The following is a 23,696-nucleotide window of genomic DNA, read 5'->3' on the forward strand; positions in this document are numbered from 1 at the left end:
TGAGCATGTTCAGCTGAGCAGCCAAGCCAATCCAGTAATATTTGGCAAGGCCACTGACCTCAGCCCAATTTGCGTCTAACAGCAAGAGAAAAAAAAAAATTGTTAAGTGAAAAATTTAAATAAAAACTATGTGTCCCATTTAAGCCCTTTAACCCCTTGCCTACTCATTTTGTTCTCCATGGAACATACAGCAAAATTTTATTTTAAAAAGGAAATATGCATTAAAATAACATGTGCTCAACTTCCAGGTGTCATATGTTCCTCTAAATCACGAGTTCTGGTTCGAGTCCCACTGACGTGGAGATGCCGAAGTTGATGGAGTGCTTGCAGGATTCACATTGTTTTCATCACTCCTGTCACTGCCCATCAAACTATCGTCTGATCCCTTAAAATCTGAAAGGCGGTAGGATTCGTCATCACATATGCATGAGCATTAATCCCTTTCAAAAATAAGGCTTTGTATCTCTTTGTCGGCTAAAGTGGACCTCTGTGCCAAAGTCATGTTGTTTTAGCGTAAACGCTCGCGAGCAACTACTACTTTTTTTTTTGTGCTAAATGGAGCATTTTTTTCTTTTAAAGAGCAAAACAAACAAACAAACTACCCAAGGTAAATGGAGCAACAGGGGTGGTCTTGCCATCTGCTAGAGCGCGCACTAAACAACTGCCGAAACTGAAACGTGAGTCACGCTCGTGGTTGGGCTTTATGGTCCGTAGGGGGTGGCACGAGTGACATGTGTTGTTAATAGGCACGGGGTTAAAAAGTATTTTTTTCCCATTTCAATCCTTTTAAGGGACGTATCTATAAAAAAAAGAATGGGTGTTAAATAAAGTCTCAGGTGCCTGTGTTCCTTCTGCTTCCTTGGTCCCTGGTATTAGTTACGTCGGCCTAGAGCTCCCTAAGGTGCCCTTGCCGCAGTCTACTGAAAATCCCCACGCCCTCGACAAAAGCGTGGCAATGAATTTGGAACAACAATGCTTAAACAAATGTGCAACGGAGATTTACTTCTCTGCACAGTAGGACGGAAGTACAAAACAGTGATTGCCCGCACTCGGTAATAAAAGGACTATACAATTCAGGCAGCAAAACAAGTAACTATGAACATCTAACGAGCGTGCAGGCAGGTCTCGGAGAAGTGGGTCGCACAGTGGCACCTGCTTCTATGTGTTCGGTGCTCTAGCAACGTACACCGTGAGAGGTGATTCACATGCTTGCATTTGGTTGCGACTGAGTGTATCATGCTCTGTTGTAACCGCTAACACAGTGGTGCCTTTGACAGGTGGTTCTGAAACATTTCCAATCTGACTACATAGAAGGTTTTGAACTATTTGCCAGGTCAAATCCACTCTTGGCAGCAGTCGCTTCAAACATCATTGAAATTATTTAAAAAATAAAAAATAACCCGAAAAAGGGAAATATATACGCAAATTGGAAGTGTTTCGGGGCTGCTGGTAGATGGCGCCAGAGTGGTTTCTAGTCGTAAGCGGCTGCAAGCGTGCACGATGCAGACGGTCATCGCACCCAAAAGCGAGCGTGGGAACCAGCCTTAAAAGCAGACTGCCGAAGCATTGGCTGTTGTCGATCAGTGGGCCTCACGACCTGCTAGTCGAGAGGCTCTCCGCATTCGAACCGCTCGAAGTCCATGACGTCGATGTGGTTGTCGGCCACTAGCGTGCCGACCTTGATGTCAGGATCCAGCACATAGTCCTGGAAGAGCAGCCGCTTCTCTTCCTTCTCTTCCTCCTCCTTACTGACGATCTCTTCTCCCTCTCCCTCCTCCTTCTCTTCTTCCCCCTCCTTCTTTTCTTCTCCCTCCTCCTGCAGAGGAAGAGGCACTCATCACAGAGCACCCGGTGGAGGGGCAGAGCACCCTGCTCTCGTTCAACAGTCTTACTATTCCAGCGGCAAATCACTTTTTTTTTTCTGCCGTTTCCACCCAACTGTGGTCCCCTTACATCGGACCTTCTAAGTTTTGGCTATGTACACTGTGCAACACTGTTAACATGAGCATGACGTCGGCACCTCTTCTCATTGCGCTTCGAAAGGGTACAGCCGGGCATCAAATATTAACCGCTAAATTAGTGCCCCAAATTTGTACTTTCCACCACACCTCGGATGACAACCTTTCAATTCTTATAGACAGACAAACAGACAGAACTTTATTGAGGTCCTGAGAAGCGCTGTAGAGCAGCACTGCATTCCCCGCTCCCAAGTGGGGGTGGGGAGGCCTAGCCTCACCACCGCATTGTGGGCTCTCTGGAGAGCCCGGAGACTTTTTAGAAAGAATAATAATAATAATAAAAAACGGCTACCTCTTGTTTGTGCTACCAGTGTTGCACAGTGTACTCCTGTGTACATCTCAAGTTGAAAGAAACACAAATTTCAAAACTGCAGCAAAAAAAAAATAAAAGGAGGGTGGGGGCTGTGTAGTCACCCATTCAATATCCCTGTCCCTATCTGTATTACTGTCTTTTTGTGCATGTGAACTAGCATTATGATGGTCTATTACATAAATAGTGTCTCTTCTTTCTGCTATCAGCACCACCCCCGTCGTTACTGCCACTGCCCCCCCCCCCCCCCCCCCCCCCCCGCCCAGATGACGGGAAGTACTGGTCGTCAATCATTTCTAAAGGAGTGCAACCGTTAAATAAGGGCTGGCAGTAACAGCAGCTTATTTCCCAAAGAAGTGATTTGATGGTTAGAGAAGCTTCTTGCAAAGTACCACCCACCTTTTGATGTACAAATTAAAAATATCCCCAAAAAACACAACTAAACGAGGACGGAAAAAGAACACACGCGACACACCAGCACCAATCTGTAACCGATTTGCATCCCGAAAGAAGGAACGGGAATAACCACAGAAAAGAATGCATGCACTACTACAGTGGGAAACACGTGCCACATCAGAAAATGGGTGTCTTGTAGTAGTACTATGCTCAACACCCTTTAAGGTAATTCACAAATATGCGTCTGAGTGCATTTGGGTGTGTTGGGCTTTCTTGCGACTACTTACGGCAAGAGAGCATGCTAGCACCATCTATCGGTAGCCCTGGAGCTAATTTTTGATGCAACATACTAACAAAATATTTCTGACAGACCATTTTTCGTAGATGGCATGCAGATTTGATCCCGCAACAACTGCAATATCTTCAGACCAGTTCTACACAGATGGAAAAGAGTTCCAGGGTCACCGGGTAGATGGCGTCAATGTGTTTGTTGCCTCATCGCAAGTGGTCACAAGGAAATGCAATGCATTCAAGCGTGCTCAAAATGTCAACCAGCCTTTACCCTAGATTTATTCCGTCTGCAAGGCAAGATACCCCAAACATCTGTGCACCCTGCATCCCCGTGGAATGCTCCAAAATCGTAAACCATCTCGGTTTTTTGACATTTCAAAGATAAACTCTCCTTCCTCAACTAGAGTGAGAGGGTGTGCCAATTCCTGTTACTCATCCGACAGACTTCTCGCTAAACTAGCCAAGCACCGAGCAGCGTGCTGTAAGTGTGCCAACAGGGTGTGTGAGTGGCTGTCTGGAGCTACGTGATGAGAATGCTCCAGGCCTCCACCAAGGACACAAGTGGAGGGAAACTTTCCCCCGGTAAAAGAAACAAAAAAAAAAACAGACGGAAACAGATTGGCGTACGCCATGTGGCAGCAAGGTGTCGCTTTACGCCATTTGAAAAGTCCCATTTAAGCAGACCTTTACAAGTTTCTACTGAACATATTGCACCACTGTCCTCATTGCCAGCAGCCAACAAGGTAACCCCACAGGTTCACACAATGAGGTGTTGAACGTTAGGCGTTCAGGTTCGACATGCGACTCAATTTGGACGAAATACACGTAGGGATGGATGTTTACAGGTTTTATATATTTCTCAGATAGACGGGTAAAAGCAGAGTTTTATTCTGGTTTGAGAAAAACTGGGAGACCGCTTTCATTGATTTCAGTTTTCAGATATGAAATTCAGAAAAGCTGGCAATGCAGCCTATAGACCGACACGCGGGCTTGACGTCACGGAGCTGTGTTGGCGCTGCGATCACGCCGGAGCCGGGTGACGTGGGCAGAAAGGAGCACGTTTCGCATGGGCGTCATAGCATTTCAGCATACTGCGAAGCTGTGTTGCCATTAATTGCACCGAAAGGTACAAAGAAAGTAGCGGGGTGAGTTTCCACAAGTTCCCGGCAGACTCTAAAGGGCACAGAAGGTGGATAATATCCGTAGATCGAAAAGAATGGTCGCCTTGCATGAACGACCGTTTGTGCGGCAAGCACTTTCTTGAAGGCAAGTGTGGCTTCCACTTCAATCTCCGTCCCGAGGCTTGCTTATGTGCAGGGAAACTGTCGTCTGATAGAGACTACCCGGAATTTGTTCCCACGGTGTTCGCGCACAAAGCATCGGCCAAGCGTTTGTTGGAGGCTATACTCCGTTTCACCTTACGTTGGACCCCGAGCCAAAGCTACGGACCGCCAGAGCCAATCAAGCGCATGTTTAGAAGTGACGTCGGCTTGCTCCTCAAGCGTGTATCAGCGGTATCAGTGCGCGGGTTGCAATGGCGCTGGCAGGAAGGTTTAGGCGGGCTCACTGGGGATGAACTGATCGCATCCGCTGTTTTTGATTATCATACCTGACTTTGTGTAATGTTCTTCGCTTATTACGGAACGCTGGAGCATTCTGGAGTTGTGAGATCGACGCGCGACGGTTTCGTCACATTTCTGTGTGGGATAGGCTTACGCAGATAGCTTTACCCGTCAAGCAGAGGGAGGGTCTGCAAAAGCCTTTCGCTCTACTTGTGGCACACAGAAACCCATCTACACGTTTTAAGTCACTCAACAATTCAGGTAAGCGGTAACAATCGAACCTTGACTTTAACCGAAACGCTCTTGCTTGCTTGGAAGTTCACCGCATACTCCTGCTCGCATGCAGAACGCGCAAGCCAGGGTTTTATAAATCGGTAAATAAAAGTGAAAGAGCAAGCAAAGTGAGTGCTTTAATTCATAGTTTTTGCTGCAAAACCATGCGTGCGTTTAACAAGAACTCCTAATGTGACTGCCACGACGTAGGGGGAACGCTCTCTGAGAGCGAGTGACAAATCACGCACAGCGGTATGAAGCTATTTTGTTTCTTTTCTCCAATTCCGCAAAAACCATGCGGCATCGACGAACGAATCTCCGCTTCACGGCGCAAGCAGACATGTTGTCAATGGATGTTTTCTGTTCCATTCACTACGATGGCCTACCAGCTCGTCCGTCTTAATCCCGGTGAACACAGCCTTCTGAATCCACGAACGTTTCCGAGTGGCACCAACATGCGAAGGCCCCTTGAGCTTCGAACTGCTGCGAATTCATACCTAGCGATGTTGGCCCCAATTATTGTAGTAAACGTTCAGCTCAACTTGGCGCGCCTCTTTTCCAAACGAGGTTTTAGCAAATGTCATCTGGAAGCAAGCTGGTAATTGAAGTACCGGCGCCTTTGACGGAGACATGCTTGACGATGCCACAGCCATTACGCAAACAACGACGATTTGTCACGTGACATCTGAAACATGGGCAAAAAGTATTTGTAAAGTTGAAATGATTGCTTCCAATAAACATTTATCAGAGTTTTACAGGGTGTACCAATAACTGTTAAATAAAAAAACTTCTCTTTGGAAGAAACATTTTTTTAAGATCACGTCACGAAATGGAAAGCAAACCTGAACCAAACGCATGAAGAAACAAACACAACGGCAGCGTTGCCAACTAAAAGTTTAATTTCTCCGTACATGCTACCTAATTATGTATTAAATATCACGTTTGAAAGCTCTTCTTGAATACAAAAGTTGTTTTTGTGTTGATGGTACACGACACAAAAATATTAAACTAAGGCTAAAGTGTATCCACGCTTCTTACAGCCCAAGGTCTTTGACGCACTACTTCGCGATGCGTAGGAACAACTTGTCTGGGTCGCGTCACAGCCCCCAGCCTTCCGCTGCGGTCCTACGTAAGGTGAAACGGAGTATAGCTACGCCCGTGCTACCAAGCAGAAGGGGACTGGCGACAGAACGGCAGTGTTGTAGGCGTTACCGAAAAAAAAGTAATGAAATATGTTACTCGTTACTAGCAAGTAAAACGTACGCGCTACCGAGCTACATTACCTAAAAATAAAAAGAATGCGTTACCGCTACCGATAAAAAGTAACGCACGTTACTTCTGCGTTACTTTTTAAATTATGATCTAGCACGTTTTACTGTTTCGGCGATACAGTTATGCATAAGCTCATATATCAAGAAACATTATGTTCATGCAGCAATTGAACATAATTACTTTATCTCTTTTTACGGTTTCACCTAAACACTCCCGGAAAAAAACGCAAAGAAAAACGCAGAAAACTCAGAAATTCACGTGGCTTGACGCCTAAAAACACGGAAACAAGTGAAGTGTAATTTCTTTAAGACTTGGGAAGCAGTAATGAGTTACGTAACTGCCTTACCCGTTACTGTGTCCAAAAAGTAACGTGTAGGTTACTATGTTACTAAAAAAGTACCTGGTAATGCCGCTACTTGTAACGTGTCACTGCCAAGACAGCAGAACGGACAAAGCGTTACTACTTGTCATGCCTTGTGGTCATGAGGGTAGAAAAAATATCATACCTTGACTTCAAGACGCCGTGTGTATTTAATCAATTAATACATACACTACCGCAGACACAGTCTGCTGATCCCGCCGGCGGTGCGGCAACCAACTCGAAGTAATCGTAGGCCTCGAGGGACTTGTACACCTGCACCGTGTCGGCCGTGAACTGGCTTGGCGAAAAAAACTAAATAAACGACGACGTGAGCCGTCGACTTCTATGGCAGCAATTTTACGTCAAAAGTCTAGCAGGCCTTGTTTACGGTGTACGGATCCTCGAAGGCAACGCCGTCTTTGCACAGTCTGTTTCGATACCGATGCCGTTCAGGTTCGGGTAGCGAGCTCAAATAGTTGGGCATAGCATACCACATAGGTTGGCAGGAAATACAACGCACAAATAAAGCTAGAAGCATCCCTACAACGTCAACAACGAGCGCACGCCACACAACGCAATGGCGAAAACACGGAGAGCTGGGCTGCTTTCCCACATAGCTTCCGCGCATGCGTGGCCTTCCGACCGTGTTGGTAAACAGAGCCGCTCCGCGTGTCGGTCTATAAATATCCACGTGACATAACGCCACGCGTGTCTCCGAGCGAGTGTGCCGTGGCCAAATGGTTATCGTGCTTGAATCCTGTTGTACTTATGGACGTCAGTTCGCTTGCAGCGTTTACTAACTCGTATATGCCGAAGATATTTACAAGACCATAGCGTTCTACATGCTTCACATCGTCGTCATCGTTCCTTCACACTCCAGTCCAAGCACGCGCAACCACACAACAAACCCAAGTAAAGAGCATCACTATAAGTCACCAGTTTTATTGTCCGACTGTGAACACAAAGTGCGACCAGAGCTAAGGCAAGACTCAAATTCAAGTGACATTTTAATAAGCTCAATCTTTGAGCCACTTAATTTTAGGGGTGTGCGAATACCGAATAGTAGTTCTCGAATCGAATACCGAATCGAATCAAGAAAAAAAAGCCGAATATCGAATCGAATATCGAATAGTGATTTTATTTGTAGGAATTTCTCAAAGTGTGCTGCGAATGAGACTATATATGTGCAGAGTATGCGCCTGGTGTAGAATATGCATCTTGTACAGAACAATAGCAAAAATGTAAAAAAGTTCTGGTGAAAAAAAAAAAAAAGCAGTTGCTGTTGGACCTTGGGCACTAAAGATCCAATTTTATGTCGCAAACATAATCTATCTACCCTAAACGTCACACACAGAAAAGAAAAACAAGAAAAGTTACAGCCACGCGTGCCTTTTTTTTTTCTCGTTAAAAGCACAATTTAACACCGCGACTTTTTTTATATATATATATATATTTGTGTATCTCAGAAAAGGGGCATTTTGCGAGATTTGGTCTCCATTTTAAAGAAGAAAAAGGACACCGGCGATTTTATTTCCCATAAATAAACATATAGGTGTTAAATCTGAGTAAACAGGCTTAAACAATATAATCTGAAGCAAGAAAACAAAACGTGGTTAGGTGGCGCAAGTCACCGTCAGACTGCCTCTATGCATCCATTTTTCCGTCGTATCTCTCCTGTTTTAGAGAGCCTTGATTTAAAAGAGGAAGCAAGCGAAACTGAAATTACGGAGACGGCTCCAGCGCAGATTGGTCGTAAGTGCGCATCTGTTGTGTTGTTGCGTGGAAAGAGGGCGAGCAAACAAAAGAGCGACGACGCCTGCCGTGCCTGCCCGATCCCGATCGACGCTTTCGTCTTTTCGTCACCTTCTCGCAGTTCAAAATTCAAACGCGAACGGTTGGAAACCCTCTCAAATCTAGGCACACTATTTTTCCGTTCCGTTTCGTTCCGAAAAATTTGCGGCTTTCGGCGCTTGCGGTTCCAAAAGAACGACGACGATAACTCGGCTCAGAGCCTGACTCGGCTGGTTTCATCGGCGTGGTTAACGTAGTTTTCTTTGTGTGATCGTGCAGTCGCCGATTTCTGTGAATGCGGCAAGTGTGTTCTACATCGGCGCTTCAATTTGAAACGAGGGGCTTTACTGGTCAAAAGAATTAGGCATGGCGCGGAATTCCGGCTTCTCTGTTTCGGTTGTGATTAAATGGAAGATTGTGTCACGATCGTGAGTAAATCTGCGTGCTATAAAGTTCATGGCGTTCGTTACTTTTCTTTTTTCTAACCTGTGCGTTAGATTTTTGTGGAATGGTAGGACCAAGAGGTGTTTCTCGCATCGTCTGTCTAATATCACGGCGCTTACATCGGGAGAAAAAACGGCTTTTTTGTCAGCTCCGCGCCGACCGCGCGTCTTTGGCCGAATATATCGAATATTCGAGTGACCGAATACTAGGAATTCGATTCGCGAATCGAATTATTCGGGATCTTTCTATTCGATTCGAATTCGTATATTCGAGTATTCGCACACCCCTACTTAATTTGTCAACGTGGGCACTGGAGGAGCGGCATTATAAGCCTTATAAAACCCCTAAAAAGAAAAAAAAAAGTTTTTTTTTTTAACAGTTTGGTTGGGACACGCGTGTCAGAAAATTAATTTAATGCGAAATTGTTTTTGGAGCAATATTGACAGCACGAGACGCGATTTAGTTGGTAGTCATCTTCTTTCCACTTGCTTTCTCTCTCGGCATTTCGGGCGCGTGGAGGAGAGGTGGATCGGCTACGCCTTCACGACTGAGATAGTCGTTCCGGAATGACCTGTGATAAATTTTCCGCGCAATTAAAATAAATCTCTCGCCGTCAATATTGCTGTAAACATCTTTTTTTTTTCGCGTAAAATTTATTTTTTGACACGCGTGTCCCAACTAATCTGTTAAAATTTTTTTTTTCTTTCCAGGGGTTTTTTAATGGTAGCAGTGTGCGAATATCGCTTCAAATCCAATACGTAGCACAACGCCATCCTAGTTTCAACACTCTAAAGAGCCAGTATATGGCCTTCCTTTGCATTGTGAAGGCTATGAGTGATGCAAACTAATTTTCTTTCTTCATCAAACATACTATCAAGTTTAATTTGAAAAATTTTAAAGAGATGTTCACTTGGCTCTTATATACTGTTTGTTGCTGTCACCATTTATTGTTGGCCGTCTGATGTGTCCACTCGGTAGTTCACTGTTTGATAGTGTTGGAAACATTCAAGTAGGTGGAGGTTAATAAACAACATCTGGAGGCCAAGTGAATGTTTCATAAATTTCCACTTTGCGCAAATTTTTGACTTTACATAAAATTTCCGAGTCGTCAGGGAGGTGGTACGACTCGTCGTCGGAAATGGTAAAGCACTCGTCACATTCAAATAAAAGCTGCCGTATTTCTTCATCACCTGGAACGAACCTCCGTGATGAGGCCATGTGACCCTGTCACCTTTCCCAGACATTGAACATTCTTTTTCCCCGGAGAAATGGAGCCTTTTCTTGTCAAAACTTCAAAACAAGGAAACAAAATATCCCAAAGGGGGCGGAGCAACGGGGGTGAGGCTACCATCTGTCCGAGAGCGCACAAAACATGCTTCGAAACCGAAACGTGAGCCAGACTCGTGGGCGGGCCCTAGTCCTTAACGGAGGGTGCGAGACACACTCGTAATTAGTATAGTCACCGACCAAATGTGAACGGTGGAGTGTGTCTTTCGCACACCTGCCTCCAGCCAGTGCTCCAAGCCTTCTGCCACGCCTTGACTGCACACGCGCGCTCGAGGTGCACAAGACATTAAAGCGTCGTCGAAAGTACGAAGCTCACACTGGAGGCGGGAACAACTGAAACCCCTCCCTGCTGTCCTCACCTTGTCGGTTACTACAGTAACAACGTCGCTGTGCGCAGATGCCACTCACCGCGTCTTTGTCCAGCTGGGCGTCCCTCTTGGCCTGCTCCTCCTGCTCCCTGAGGAAGTCCTCAAGCAGCCCCACAGAGGAGGGCCTCATCCCCACCACCTGCTGGCAGAGGCCCCTCCCCAGCTGCTCCAGCTCCTCCTCGGACAGCATGCACTCGCTCAGGGCGCGGTACGTCACCAGGGCGCCGTACTTGCCTGCGGGGGATGGGCACGGAGAACAATCCTCGGTAAAAAGGAGCGTACAGGCATAGCCTCCTCTATACTGACAAAGCCTGGCAGATCGGCATGAGATGCGGCCGCCGAAAGTGAAAAGGTAGAGCGGCAAACAACGGATCAGAGGAGGGTCATGCAACATGCGCCCCGCTGCGGCGAGACGCCGAAACACACTTCTCCCGAGCGGTGGAATGTCCGCTTGTGCTCCTCGCGTTCCTCGCGCTACCGTTTTTCTCGTCGGGTCTGAAAACCATGTTTCAGGTCCTCGCCACTGCAAAAGCTGTGCGCTGAATACCAGCTTCCCCGAGAAATGCTCTTTGCTACCAGATCCTCATGCTCCAAATCTGCGACTGGGCACTCTATGGCTCCGTCGTCGAACTGCCAGGCTTTGTGAGTATAGAGGAGGCTATGGTACAGGGCACCGAACTGATGGAAAAATCAAGTATGATTCGACGGGCAGTGCCACCTCACGCGGAACGGAACTTTTTTCGAGCAAAGGGCACACTGTCCGGTGGGTTGTCCGCAAATTACGAACGAAGGGTAGCCCAACGTGACTCCGCACGTCGAAACGCGTTGGCATTGTGCTGCTGTGTCGGTTTTCACTGCTTTCTATGCCCTATACTACTGATATCCAAAAAAAAAAAAAAAAAAAAAATAAGGCATTGTAAAGTTTCGAGAGATTGCCCATCCTGTTTTTCTGGCTAAATGTCTGTAACATAGTAATTCCAAAACATTGCCCACCCCCGACTCCCGTCGGACGTCACGGGATGCCCAACAAGAATTGCATCAACCGCCCAATTTGCTGCATTGGCACATCTGACCAAGCGAGTTCATAGCGGGTTCCCGCGTCTTTGTCCGCCATTTGCATGCGCAATATCGATTCCACGCGAGTTGGTCCCGTGTGTATATTGCATCGTGAAATATGATTCTGCTGCGTTCGCGATCTGCGGCATTTGTTCCCGTACCATACAGGTTTGTAGCGGATTCCTGCATTTTTGTGCGCAACCTGTGCATGCGATATCGGTTCCCATGACAGGCAAGTTTGTGGTGGGTTTCCGCATGTTAATTGCACCATAAAACTTGAATATGCTGCATCTGCGATTTGCGGTATTCATTCTCGTGAGATGCGAGTTCTTGCGGGTCCTTCACACCGTAAAACGCGAATCTGCCGCGTCCGCAACCTGCGATATCCTTTCCCGTAGCACAAGAGTTCGTAGCAAATTCCCGTGTGTCTATTGCGTCATGAAACACAAACTTCCGGTGTCCGCAATCTGCGGTATCAGATCCTACATCACATGGTTTGTGGCTTGTGCTAGGGCATTTATTATAAATTTTTTATAAAGTTTTGCTATGGCATCCCCAAAGATAGCTCACCCCATGCTTTTCACCATTTATCTCTTCATTTTGGGTGGTCGTTTTTTCGGAATTTTACGGTAATATGAGCAAAAATAGGTGTAGACAATGGTGGTCCTGCGGGATGGTGCCCTCCAAAATGGCGACAGCGGGAAGTAAAGTCGGGGGAAAAGGTGTATGCATGCGCGGAAGCTTACTGGAAAAAAAAAAACTTTCAGACTTTACGCTCTCGTGAAGGAAGACCAGTGAAGCTGTACTACGGTGGGAATGTAGTATTTGGTATAAATGTAAGTATTAAGGTGTGATGATGCAATTGGTATTTGAACGAATAAAGAATCAGACATATATATAACGATCCAGGGTTGTTATTTATTTCGTAACCACGAAGACGATGTCCTTGCGGTTACGAACGAGGAGGATGAGTTCTTGGATGACCTCAAGGACGACCTCTAGGTCAACGCCTAGGACAGCCTCAAAGACGATGTCTAGGACGACCTCAAGGACTTCAGGACGACCTCGAGGACGTCTAGAAGGACCTCGAGGACGTCTAGAAGGACCTTGAGGACAATGTCTAGGACTACCTCAAGGATGACTTCTAGAACGACCACAAGTACGACTTTTAGGACGAAGCCTAGAGAAATTCAGCCTTTTCACTCTGGTGAAAACCAGAGTGGAAAGGCTGGAAAGGTTGCCGCCATCTATGAGCAATGGCGGCAACCATACAACCGGCTTGTCTGGAGTTTTGTGTCGACATCTGTTTGTCGACGGACACGATACTGGAGAAACTAGCCCTTAAAAGCTCCGCTGTAAAAGGCCCATTCTCGCAACTCCGGGATGGCCTGCAGCCGCAGTTGTTGGACCCGACCTCGAACATCCGAGTGTCCTGCCAAACATCGCCGCGGCGCTTCTGTTCAATCGTTTGGTGGCCCAGTCTTCTCGAAGTTTCCCTCTTTTGGCCATTAGCCGCGCCGACTATAGTTGATCACAGAACAAGGAGAGCAGGGAGGAGTTGCAGCTGTCCCACACTAAGCGCAAGTTTCCTACCTTCGACGGCGCTTCGGCATCTCGTGAGCTTCGAGTGTGCGCGCACAGTCAAAGCGCAGCAGAAATTGTGTACATATTCCGTCACTAACCGGAATGGAAGTGTTCTAGAATGACGAGCGACGGCGACAGTCCTCTTTTCCGCCACCCCATCTTACGGGTCTGTTTCTCCGATACAACAACTATGGCGGCCGATTGAGGCACCCCTCGTTTGGTGCCCCGGGGGCTACGACCTAGCCCTAAGGGGCGCGAGCAGGAGTGGTAAAAATCCTGCCTTTGGGGGAGAGATTGGAAAGGACCGCCACAAATTTGTGCATGCGAGATGTTGGTCGAGTCAATGAGCCGCACCATCTACCGCAAACTTCGTACCTCTCTCTATCTACTCGTCAAGCGAGCTGTCAATGCCGATGCAATGTTTTGCAAAGTCGCACACCAATTAGTTTTTTTTTTTTTTTTTCTCTTGTTGCGTTCAAGATGGCAAATAAGTATCTTGTTTGCGGTGGATGCACGACTTGTCGATTCAACCGGCGGCCCTTGTGCATGAATTTGTGGGAGTACTTCCAATCTCGCTCCCAAAGAGTTAATGTGCTTGGGGCACCTTATCCGGGATTTTATTCTTTTACCGGTTCAGCCTAAACATTTACGTTTTCAAATAAACCTAAAAAAAAATCACTGGGTAACGTTTTTTTTGTTAAAAACACTCTTTAAATTTTTTGAAGAATTTTCTCCGAAAGCACGGAATCCTATACATATCTCATGAAATTAACTGCTTCCATACACTTTCCTGACTTCTTCCTGGCCGAGCGCTGAACCGTGGGTTGTTAAACTGGGTTCCTAAGAACCTAGGAGTTCCCCAGGGTTCAGGGGTTCCTCATTGATCAAGCTCCCAAATTTCCTCAACCATCCCTGTCCCTCAAGCAAAGAGTCTTTGCACTTTAAACGCTATTTTAGCATATACATGAATGCATAACTCATACAGGAGGAATCTACCCAGAAAAAAAAGTTTTCTGCAAAAAAAGTTTATCTGGGAAAATGCCATACAGTGTAGACCGCATATAAAGTATGTCGCGGGAGTCGCGAAAATTTGCACTATAAGCGGTACCGCACTATAACCAAAACATCAATTTTTCAGGCCAAAATGGATGCCATCAGACAACTTACCTTTGTAAAAGAATTTATTTTATGTTAGATGAAAAATAAAGCTTAGTTTGAGAAAAGTCTTTATTTCACCAGACTAGTACACTTCTCTCTCAAGTGTTTCACACATTTTGAAAGAAATGAGTGACTTTTGCCTGGCGCAGCCTTGTAACGGCGTCGCGGGTTGCGGACGGACGTTGCGAGCGTTCAGGATTGCTAACCCTAATCACTTTTCTCCGGAGATGAAATGCGTGAAAATTCGCATCCTTTATATGGAACGCGCCAGTAATACCTTCAACTTGAGCACAGGCATGAAATGCTCCAAATAAGAAATCCGGGCGATGTTCGAAAACACAAATGCTTAGAAAGCACCACTGTAGTCGAAGTCTACGTCGACAATCAAAACCGACGCCATGTTTGCGGATAGAAGCACCCGGCCGGCCGGCCCGCGACCAGCATGCAACGCGCGCGAACACTTCTCTTCGACCTGCGATTGGTCTGTCGTTGCAGTTGTTTCTAACCGGAAGGACGCACGCACGTGAACGACACGTGCGTGCGTCCCTCCGTCGCTATGGCAACTGAAGCCTCTCTCTTCGCTTCTCCCCGATTCTTCGAGCAACCTCCTTGTCCCGCGAGTGCCGCTTGCGGCTTGCGCCGTTATCTAGTGTCGCACAGGGAAGCGTGCTCTCTGCGTCGGTCAGACGGCGCGGTCGCCGGGCCGTTCCGAAAACCGCACTATAACCGGCATTTCCCTTCGCGCGCCTGCATTTTAAGCGGTATGTAATTACATGGAGCTCTATGGGAGGCGAACCGGTGGTTTAAAAAAGCCGCATTATACCCGGTCCTGCACTATAAGCGGTTACGTTGTAAGTGGTCTATAGACCTTTTTATTTCAGTAGTTGCCTGACCGGCGGGTAGAGGGCGCTGGCGCACTCGGCGCCATTAGGTTGCTTCAATTTGGCCGGTTTCAGTTTCAACGTACACGCGATTGTGATGCTGTTTCATGCCACTTTCGATTAATTTTGCGATATGAATTTCTTGTAGCACACAGCGAATGAAACAATAATATTGAGCCACCTGGCAAACCACGAAGTGGTTTCGAGCCTAAATTGCGATCTTTTTTTACGAACACTATATGCGTCTGATTCCGTCCATCACTAATTTCGGCCAGGTTCGGCGGTGAAACAACTGCGCTGATGCACAGGGAAAAGTACCATTGTCCACGGCCGTACCCGCGGACACTAATTTCAAGAAAAAAAAAATAAAGAGCAGGACAAGCTTCGCCTGCAGCGTGCGCTCGTTGCCTGCCGCCGTGCTTTGGCTGTGCGTGCACCGAGCGGTACGCAAGTAGATAGCTCGTGCTCAAGCCAGATATTGAACTGATCATCTTATATTGCAACAGACTATATTGCATGAGTGCTTAGTGAAAAATCAGGTCGACAACATGATTAACAATCTGCTGAATCACCAAGAACAAATGAACTGACAAGTTTACTGTTCGATGTTTGGTTTCCGTACACCAACCTTTTCTAACTTCGAGACTGGAAGCGTTTATTTATAATGACTAGAAAATTTTAATATAATCACGTAGATAATATAAAAAATGATATTGTCTCGGCCTGTTTTATTTAAAGAAATTAAGCGCTCGAGAAATATTTTGATAGACCAGCCTAGGCTGACTAGAAAATTTCTTTAACTAAAGTACTCATTTACAGCATTTCAAAATATTGGCCTCATGAAATAAACTTTTTGTTATATGGAGATTTGCTTACGACGTTCTAAATTTATGAGAATGGTCAGATAAGTGAATGCCAGACTTCAAATAAAGTCTGATATTCATCTTCCGTAAAATTTGCCGAATGAAATTAAAGGGCGCAAAAGAAATAATCTCCGATAAGTTCGGCTGAAGTCGAACGCCAGGCGCCACCCAATGGACCTTTGTAGAAAGCTGTTCACTGATTTGAAACGATGCTCTTTGCACATTTTGACGTCGCCACCGATTCGAAGTCGACAACCGGCTGCATTTGGGTGATTTTCATGCAGAAGGATTCTTTTCGGCGTCACATTTTATGAATCATAGGCACTACCAAGCTGTCTGTGAGTTTCTTACGCGGGGAGTTCAAATATTTGTGTTGAAATAAATTAATTGAAACTGCATGGTTATATTAAAAAAAATGACTTAAGCAACTGAAAGACTATGGACATGGGACCAAGCACGATATACAATTCCGCGGAATTCATAAATAAACCGATAAAGCGAATGCTTCTATCACACACGCGATTAAGAACGTAAAACAGATATAGGCGTGATATTGCGAACAAACAAGTTGCCTAATGTTAAGGTACCATTATTTCTAGCATAAAAAATAATTCAAACTAAATGTTTGTTCCCGCGCCTTGTCCACTAGTTCCCTAGTGTAATCAAAAGAAACTGTTTTCGAGCTGTTGGAACTACAAAACCCCATGTTTTTAGGAAAAACACGTGGCTAATTACGCTGAGTGCTTTTGTCTTCTTCCTTGACACCAATGCCCACTCATATATATGATAACATTGGGCTTCCTACTGCAAATGTTTCGCCCTTATTAGTAACCAAACCTCAGTTCCCATAAGTTATGGGTATTTAAACCCTCGAGGCTCTCTTCAAGTCATATATGTATTCAATGTGCGCAAGTGCTAACGCTGATTTCTGTTCCTATAAAACCTTTTCACACGTATCCCACATGCCGACGGTAAAAAAAAAAAAAAATATTAAAAACGTGTTACAAAATTAACTACAGAAGATTTGCGCAGAATGATGTAATGGAATTGCATGGTAAGTATAATTATGGAACGACACTTTACGGAGTAAGGCAAGAGACGCGGTGAAACGCGACGAAAACACGAATTCAACGCATCCGCCAAGGCGCGGACTGGAGAGCGGAGCAACAAGTTGAAGCAACCTAATGGCGGCCGCATCACGTGATTCCAAGATGGCAGCGCCCATGCGGCGGAGGGTGAAAAGGTCTATACTGTATTTACACTTACAATGCCTGGAACAGAGGTGGCCAAGCTGCGGCTTTTCGCTTGTTGAAGTGCGGCTCGCGGCTCCCTTCCCCCCCCCCCCCCTTGCCAACACTCCCGCGCCCCCCTCCCGGTCACAAGAGCACTTCCCCAAAAAGAGAAATGGAACATGTTTTGAATTGAAAGACAGGTTGCCGTTTGGTAGTCTTGTGCTACTCCTACCTTACGTACAGTTGGATTGCTTTTGACTTGGATAGATTGAAAGTTGTTCGAGTTTTGTGTATTGCTCTAAACAAAAGTCCCCCACCCTTTGCGGCTTGCTCTTGGAGGTTTCATGATTTTGTTTGCGGCTCTTAGGCCGGGTCAGGCTGGCCACCCCTGATCTAGAGTATTCCCAGAAAGCTGCATTAGCTTACACTGCATAGTTATTTTTTAGAAATTATTTTTGGTCCACTGATGCTAAAGAAAAGGCAAAGGTTGAAGCACCTTGAAAGCGTTTTTCTCCGTTCCACTTTTTGGCATAAATTTCACTTTAGGAAAACTATTGTTTGGTAATGGGAAAAAAGGAAAGACTCACTCAATATTTTTTTCTAACTAGAATTTTATGGGCCATACAACTGTGGAATTGTTTTCTTTTACTGTCTTTTATTTAATATGTTAAGATTTTATCGACAACTTAAAAGGCAAAATATTTATTTGATTTTTCGCCGTGATGTTAGCATAAAATAAATTAATTTATAAAATTTTTGTTCTCATAGTTGCACTCTCCAGGCATTTTGCTGAAAATCCAGTGAAGAAAAACGTTGGGTATTACATTAGTTTCCTTTTAACTATAGTTTTCCTCAACAATGTCAGCGTGTTCCCGAGAAAAATGACTATAATTTCTTTAACAATTCATGTACACAGATGAAACTTGGCACTGCATTCTGCCTCGCAACTGCCATTATATACTGTAAATTTCATTCGTATTGAGCCAAAGGTTCAAAAGATGACCCTTTTATAATAGTGTCTCCCCTTAATGTTTACGAGTTCCGCAGGTGTTTGCACTGCCTCATCAGCGCAAAAACTGGAACGGGTCCCTAGTCGCCATTCAAGGTATAGGGTGTTCTCAATCCCGCAACTCACTTTAAAATCGGCCAGAAAAATCGGTGCCTGCGCGGAGCGATCTCGAATTTTTGTCGAATATATATTTTAGTGGTGGCCCTTACCTCGTGACGTTGGAGGCGGAGCTCCCTTCCCGCGAAAAATGAGAACACCACCTATACCCCAAAGTTGACAACGGACAATGACGCAGACGACAGAGTTGGTGAGCATTGCACTTGTGGTGCCATCTCCCGACGGGCAAGGCGATCGGACAACGCGCTCAGTTGAAAACAGGCGAAGCCGCCATCCACTCGCTGCACCTGCCGGGAGCCGGCACCACAAACACAATCATCTACAACACGAGTCCGTGTCGTCATCGAACGTTGACCGAGGCAAGGGTGGTGGTCTCTATTTTCGTGGGAAAGAAACTACGCTTTGCAATTTGACGAGGTACAATGCACCGCTAAAATACACCTTCCACTAAAATGTGACACCAATTCGTGCAGGCGCCATTAGAGTGAGCTCCGGGATTCAAAGAGTCATACGGATAGGGGCTGGTCGAGACCAAAGAGTTTGAGGACCGCTGCCCCGGACGACTCTCCGACAATCCCACGTCTTCCCCGTTCCTGCGCGGCACGAACAGACCGGCAGAGAGGGAGAGTCTTGGTCTGGACCAACCGCCCTGGACTCACCGAAGCAGGGGTAGGTCTGCGGCGCCTGGTCCCCGTGGCAGAAGCCGGCCAGCAGGGCGGCCTCAGACCGGAGGCACAGCACCCTCCGCACCGCCACATCCTCTCCCAGTCGCCCCACAAGCAGGGCACGCGCCTCCCCAACCGCGCCTCCGTCTCGCACCCGCAGTTTCTCCACCTCCGCACTGGCCAACGACACCTGGAAAAAAACAATGAATTAGTCGTTCGTTGTACGGACAGAGGGAGTTTAGTCTGCCAGAGTGACACTGTTCCCCACTGTAGATGAGAAATTTAGCCAGTGCGATATGACAGCTAGCCTCGGGTCTTTAACATGCATCGTGCAGGAATGATGATGCACGACTGCACGCCGTAACGGTGCTCATCCGGATCGAAACAAGCGGGGGCGGGGATGGAAACCGGGATCCTCGGGTTCTGCAGAGCGAGCTTTCACTCCACGTGCTCAGAGCTGAGATGCGCTAACACGCTGGGCCGCCGATTCCCCCCCGATGACGCCTGCACACGCGAGCGACGATGTGGGTGCTAATAAAAAAGACCACCAGGCAAGAAGTGGTAGCGGTCGCAGCAAGTCAGAGACGACCAGGAGCAACGTCGCTGGGTCTGGATGCCCGGATGCCGAGTAGAGCGGAAGCAATAACAGGATGGGAAGAAGCCACCGACAAGCAGCACGAGAACGACGAAACGCAGAGCGATAAGACGCTTTTAATCGTTGGACGTTTTCGCGCCATACCGGACCCCCCGGATGTATTAGAGATTCTTCTTCCAAATCGCAAAACCTGCTTAAGGGCTCCTGGTCCACCCTTTCACTTCGCTCCACAACAAACACCTCCCAAGACATTCTGGCAACTGTCTCCGTGCGAGCGCATGTCCGACCGGCGCACTATGTCCTTATTTTCTATCCCTCGATGTTCGCCCAATGACGTTGCATGAGCTTCATGCCGCCATGATCCCGGTGGTGCCGCAGCAACGGAGGTGGATACGGTAGATCGCTGTTCTGCTGTAAGTTGATATCTAGCGTGACTGTCTAAAAAAATGCCAGTCGCCACAAGGTGGGTCAAAGCGACGACAGTGACGGTTGCATTTACTCCTCCTCGCTGCTGGAACTTCCTAGATCCAACCACAGGGATTGCGACATCTGACAGCATGAAACGCAGACCCTGCAATGTAATTTGCTGCCACTTCCAGACCACTTTTTATACATAGCGCCCCAGACGCACGAGTCGAAGGCGCATTCTATACAACGAAACACCAAAATGCAGTTTGGCCAACGTCTCGATCCAGCCGTCCGAAGCCTCCTTTCCCGAATGTGACACGGTGCACCCCGTGCGATCCAACTGCCTTACGATAAAGCCACTTCATAATAGAAATAGCGTACTGCAAATCAAAAGGAACTGATTCACTGTAACTGCCGGCGGGTGAGTGACGACTTGCTAAACTGAACATCCACCAACAACCGAACGCGAGTACAACGTTAACTTAACTCGCGAACTTGTACTGTCACAAAATAAAAACTCGGAACGCAAATATATAGCTGCTCACGATCAAATCTGCAGCTGCATGTTCGGGAAACGAGAGCAGCTGTTTGAGCTCGTCTCAAATAATGATAACGCCGCAGGCGTCAGAGACGGATGGTGCAGAAGCAGAGTCACTGTCGCATCTGTTGGTAGTGGCTAGCTCTGGCCCACGTTGCTCGCTCTACGTTGTTTGTCACCCCAGCAACAGACACTTTGGCTGTTGTCGGCAATTTGTAAACCTAAAATGTTGCTTCTCACAGTCTTATAATCGATGGCCTAAGGGTCTACACAGAAACTCGGTTGGAACGAGTCTTCAAAGAAGCTGGTCACTGCCTTCTCCTAAGCCACGGTCTCTGCTGTCTCCCGTGTGTGCCGATTCGTGAAGGTACACTTCGGCGTCACAATCTCCGAATGCAACACTGCACACACGATTAGCATGAAAGTCTGCTTGTTATAAAATCTAGTAGAAAGAATCATGAGTCGACATTCCTTCGCAAATGCCCGGGCGATGGCAACTGTTGTTGATGACGACATCTGCGGTCGTTGTGACCTTTTTGGCGCATGCACCTGTTGAGCGAGTACATACATTTTGGGGCAGCAGATAGAAGGGCACAGACACGGAAACCCTATTGTAGTCATTTTCAGAAAAACTAGGGCTGGAAATTCACTTTATACAGTCTAAGCTCATTACAACAGACCTGGCTACAACAGACATTTGGATATAACATAGTGATTCGTGAAGTTCGGTTGGTTTTCCTGTACATACCATTGACTCAACTTCATATCTGCATACAACAAATTCCTCTTACAACAGACCGAAATCTTGGTCGAAATCAAGGACTGTTATAACGAGCTTAAACTGTACGGGCTCTCTGCAAACGATGGCCAATCTTCCTGCTGAATACACGAGGAAGATGCTATTGTAGAGCACTTTTTTACCTTTGTTTTCTAGGAAGTTAAAGCGTAGAGGACTATATTGTTAGGAAAAGGAAAAATTAAACATAAGATACAAACAAACACAGAAAAATTACTCAAAGGCAACAAAAATACAAGACCAGTGCTTGCTGGTTGCCTGGCCTATGTTGCACATTAAGCCCTGCAAGCAATGACTGAAAACCTATTTTTGTACCTCAACAATGCTTACCGTAATTCAAACATTATATACGTCGGTAAAATGAATTCAACACGCGGAATATGTCCAGACACTCACACCCTGTACAGGTCTGGGGCATGGGGGGACTGCATTGTTATTCACGAGGGGACTGCAATAATGAGGCTGCAATCCGAATTGTCAGCTCCTGCATGCGATCAGTCCAATGCCCAGTGAAAGCAGACGCACGGCACAAATAGCTCACCCTTGTGACGCCCGTCTCCAGAGAAGGCAGCTTCTTGGCATGGCTCGTGCACGCCCGCACCAGCTTGTCCACAAAGGTTCGGAAGTCCTCCGTGCGCGCCACGAAATCTGTCTCACAGTTCACCTGCAATGGGGACTCACGTGACGCACACCCAAGGAACAAATGAAAGCGCGAGCCCTATGTCAATTCGTCGGATCATCGGATCTCTCAAAAATCCTGCACAGAGTGGAGATCTAAGCACCTGGCGAAATTAGGCGACAACAGGATCTGTCATTAGAGAGACACAGTTTCGGTCAGCATTCTGCTCGGCAACGCTCAGTGACTGCACGCCAGGCAGGGCACTCGGCTCGATGGCCATTGTGCACAAACTTCTCTTTCCTCTTCCAGGCGAGCAGTTTAGAGTGTGCCTTGTGATCAATCGAACTTTCAGCAAATATTCTAGGATGTTCATGCGATGCCCTGATGAGGAGCCTTGTCACTATGCAGCATAGCGTTGCTGTTGCTAATGTTGCCATGACAAAAGACATAGGGGCCATTAGTAGTTGCCAAAATTTAGACATGGCACATACAAGTGAGGAATACTTTTGAGCTTGAAAATTGCACTGGCTGTCAGATAAGATACACATAGCGAAATTCACGAGTTGTCTGACAATATCAGGGCAGTCTGAACTTCATTTCAGTTACATTTTGTGTGATAGTCACTGGTGTTAGTGCTTGCATTGGTTGTTCAGTCGATTTGTGGAGCCAGAAAGTGTATCCGGTTTAACCTAGCATTGCCTGTGCACTGATAACTGGATGAAAGTGTAAAATCAAGTAAAGCGATCAAAAGTGAAACAGGAGGGAAGTATAAAATCAGGCAAAACGACTATCAAAAGTGGAACATAAGAAAGTTCCAAACCTCGGATAGATAAGTTTCTTTTACACACAAAAATTCACAGGGGTCATGCCATCTAAGAAAGTCTGAAAATTTGCTGACACCCCCCCCCCCCCCCAATTGTTCTTGTTCTTTTTTTTTGGGGGGGGGGGGGGGGAGGGGGGGGGGGGGTGTGTGTGTGTGCGTGTGGGGGGGGGGGGTGGAAGCATTTTTAGTGTTTTAACGTGGTAGGACGAGCAGGCGTCCGGATCGCACCTCGGCCATGGCAGCGAAGGGTCCATCTCGATGCACGGCCACGAGTCCCTGACCCCTGGCCCTGCCAGTGACCTTCGACGCCTTGGCCCACCCTTGCTCCTGGGCCTGCTGGTGCAGCCAGCGCTCCGCCTACGCGGCAAGGCATCCAGGTGCGTGAGAACACATCGGGCGGCCCACGTGCCGCGATCGTCCCACCTTGCTGACGTCGTTGTCGCTCAGCTGCAGAGCCTTCTTGCAGTTGGAGAAGGTGTAGCCAGTCTTGTTGCGCAGCTCGAGGAGCGCCGCTTTCTCGACGGGCGCGCCGGCGGACGTCTGAAGGCACCTGGTCAGTAGCCGGCCGAACATTCTGCAGGAACACGGATATGGCTCGCACTTGCTGGAGTGCCAAGGGCTCAGGGAGCGACTTGGGGCCCTTACCTCGGACTGTCAGTGCCGCTCGCTGAGTCCGACTCGGCGCCGAGCTAAAAAGACGGTCGCCCAACAGCAGTCAATCAGCTACGAAAAGGACAAACGCGTCGAAAACGTCGAAAAGTGAACACTGACCGAAGCGATCGTCAGCGAACCGAAGCGAAGGAGTGGTTGGAGTGGTCAGGGAACGCTCGCCAGCTTGCTAGGCTTCATGCTCGGCTTGCTGCTATGGCTTGCTGCAAGGATGGATGGATCAGGCTACGCACTACAAAATATGGCAGTTTATGAGGGCAGACATTAGAAAAAGAATAAACTCTACTAGATCTACCAGTTAGTGCATTTA

The 23,696-nt window shown here is 47.0% G+C and overlaps 1 protein-coding gene across 3 annotated transcripts; it reads right to left on the reverse strand.

The window, feature by feature from the left end:
- Positions 1-976: 976 nt before the first annotated feature.
- Positions 977-23,663, reverse strand: LOC120843858 (elongation factor Ts, mitochondrial). 3 transcript variants are annotated; one of them, XM_040215309.3, is made up of 8 exons: positions 23,489-23,663; positions 23,363-23,406; positions 23,141-23,291; positions 22,946-23,074; positions 21,817-21,939; positions 18,933-19,128; positions 10,414-10,607; positions 977-1,816 (listed from the first exon to the last, which is right to left on the reverse strand). In XM_040215309.3, the coding sequence occupies exons 3-8, from the start codon at positions 23,288-23,290 to the stop codon at positions 1,601-1,603; spliced, it is 1,008 nt and encodes a 335-aa protein (XP_040071243.2). In that variant the 5' UTR covers position 23,291; positions 23,363-23,406; positions 23,489-23,663; the 3' UTR covers positions 977-1,600. The 3 variants fall into 3 exon arrangements, with proteins under 3 accessions (XP_040071243.2, XP_040358675.2, XP_042147974.1); XM_040502741.2 differs by having other exon boundaries at positions 23,141-23,406; positions 23,489-23,568; XM_042292040.1 differs by lacking the exon at positions 977-1,816 and adding an exon at positions 9,245-9,289 and having other exon boundaries at positions 23,363-23,572.
- Between the last annotated feature and the right edge of the window lie 33 nt (positions 23,664-23,696).

The sequence above is a fragment of the Ixodes scapularis genome, unplaced genomic scaffold, assembly GCF_016920785.2.
Source record: "Ixodes scapularis isolate PalLabHiFi unplaced genomic scaffold, ASM1692078v2 PGA_scaffold2__306_contigs__length_199485367, whole genome shotgun sequence".
Taxonomy (NCBI): Eukaryota; Metazoa; Arthropoda; class Arachnida; order Ixodida; family Ixodidae; genus Ixodes; species Ixodes scapularis.

Coding starts and splice junctions, on each gene's coding strand:
- LOC120843858 (XM_040215309.3), bottom strand. CDS start 23,290: ATGTTCGGCCGGCTACTGACCAGGTGCCTTCAGACGTCCGCCGGCGCG. Junction 21,940..22,945: donor CCTTCGCTGCCATGGCCGAG/GTGCGATCCGGA, acceptor TCCCCATTGCAG/GTGAACTGTGAGACAGATTT. Junction 1,817..10,413: donor CCCAGCTGGACAAAGACGCG/GTGAGTGGCATC, acceptor CTTCCTCTGCAG/GAGGAGGGAGAAGAAAAGAA.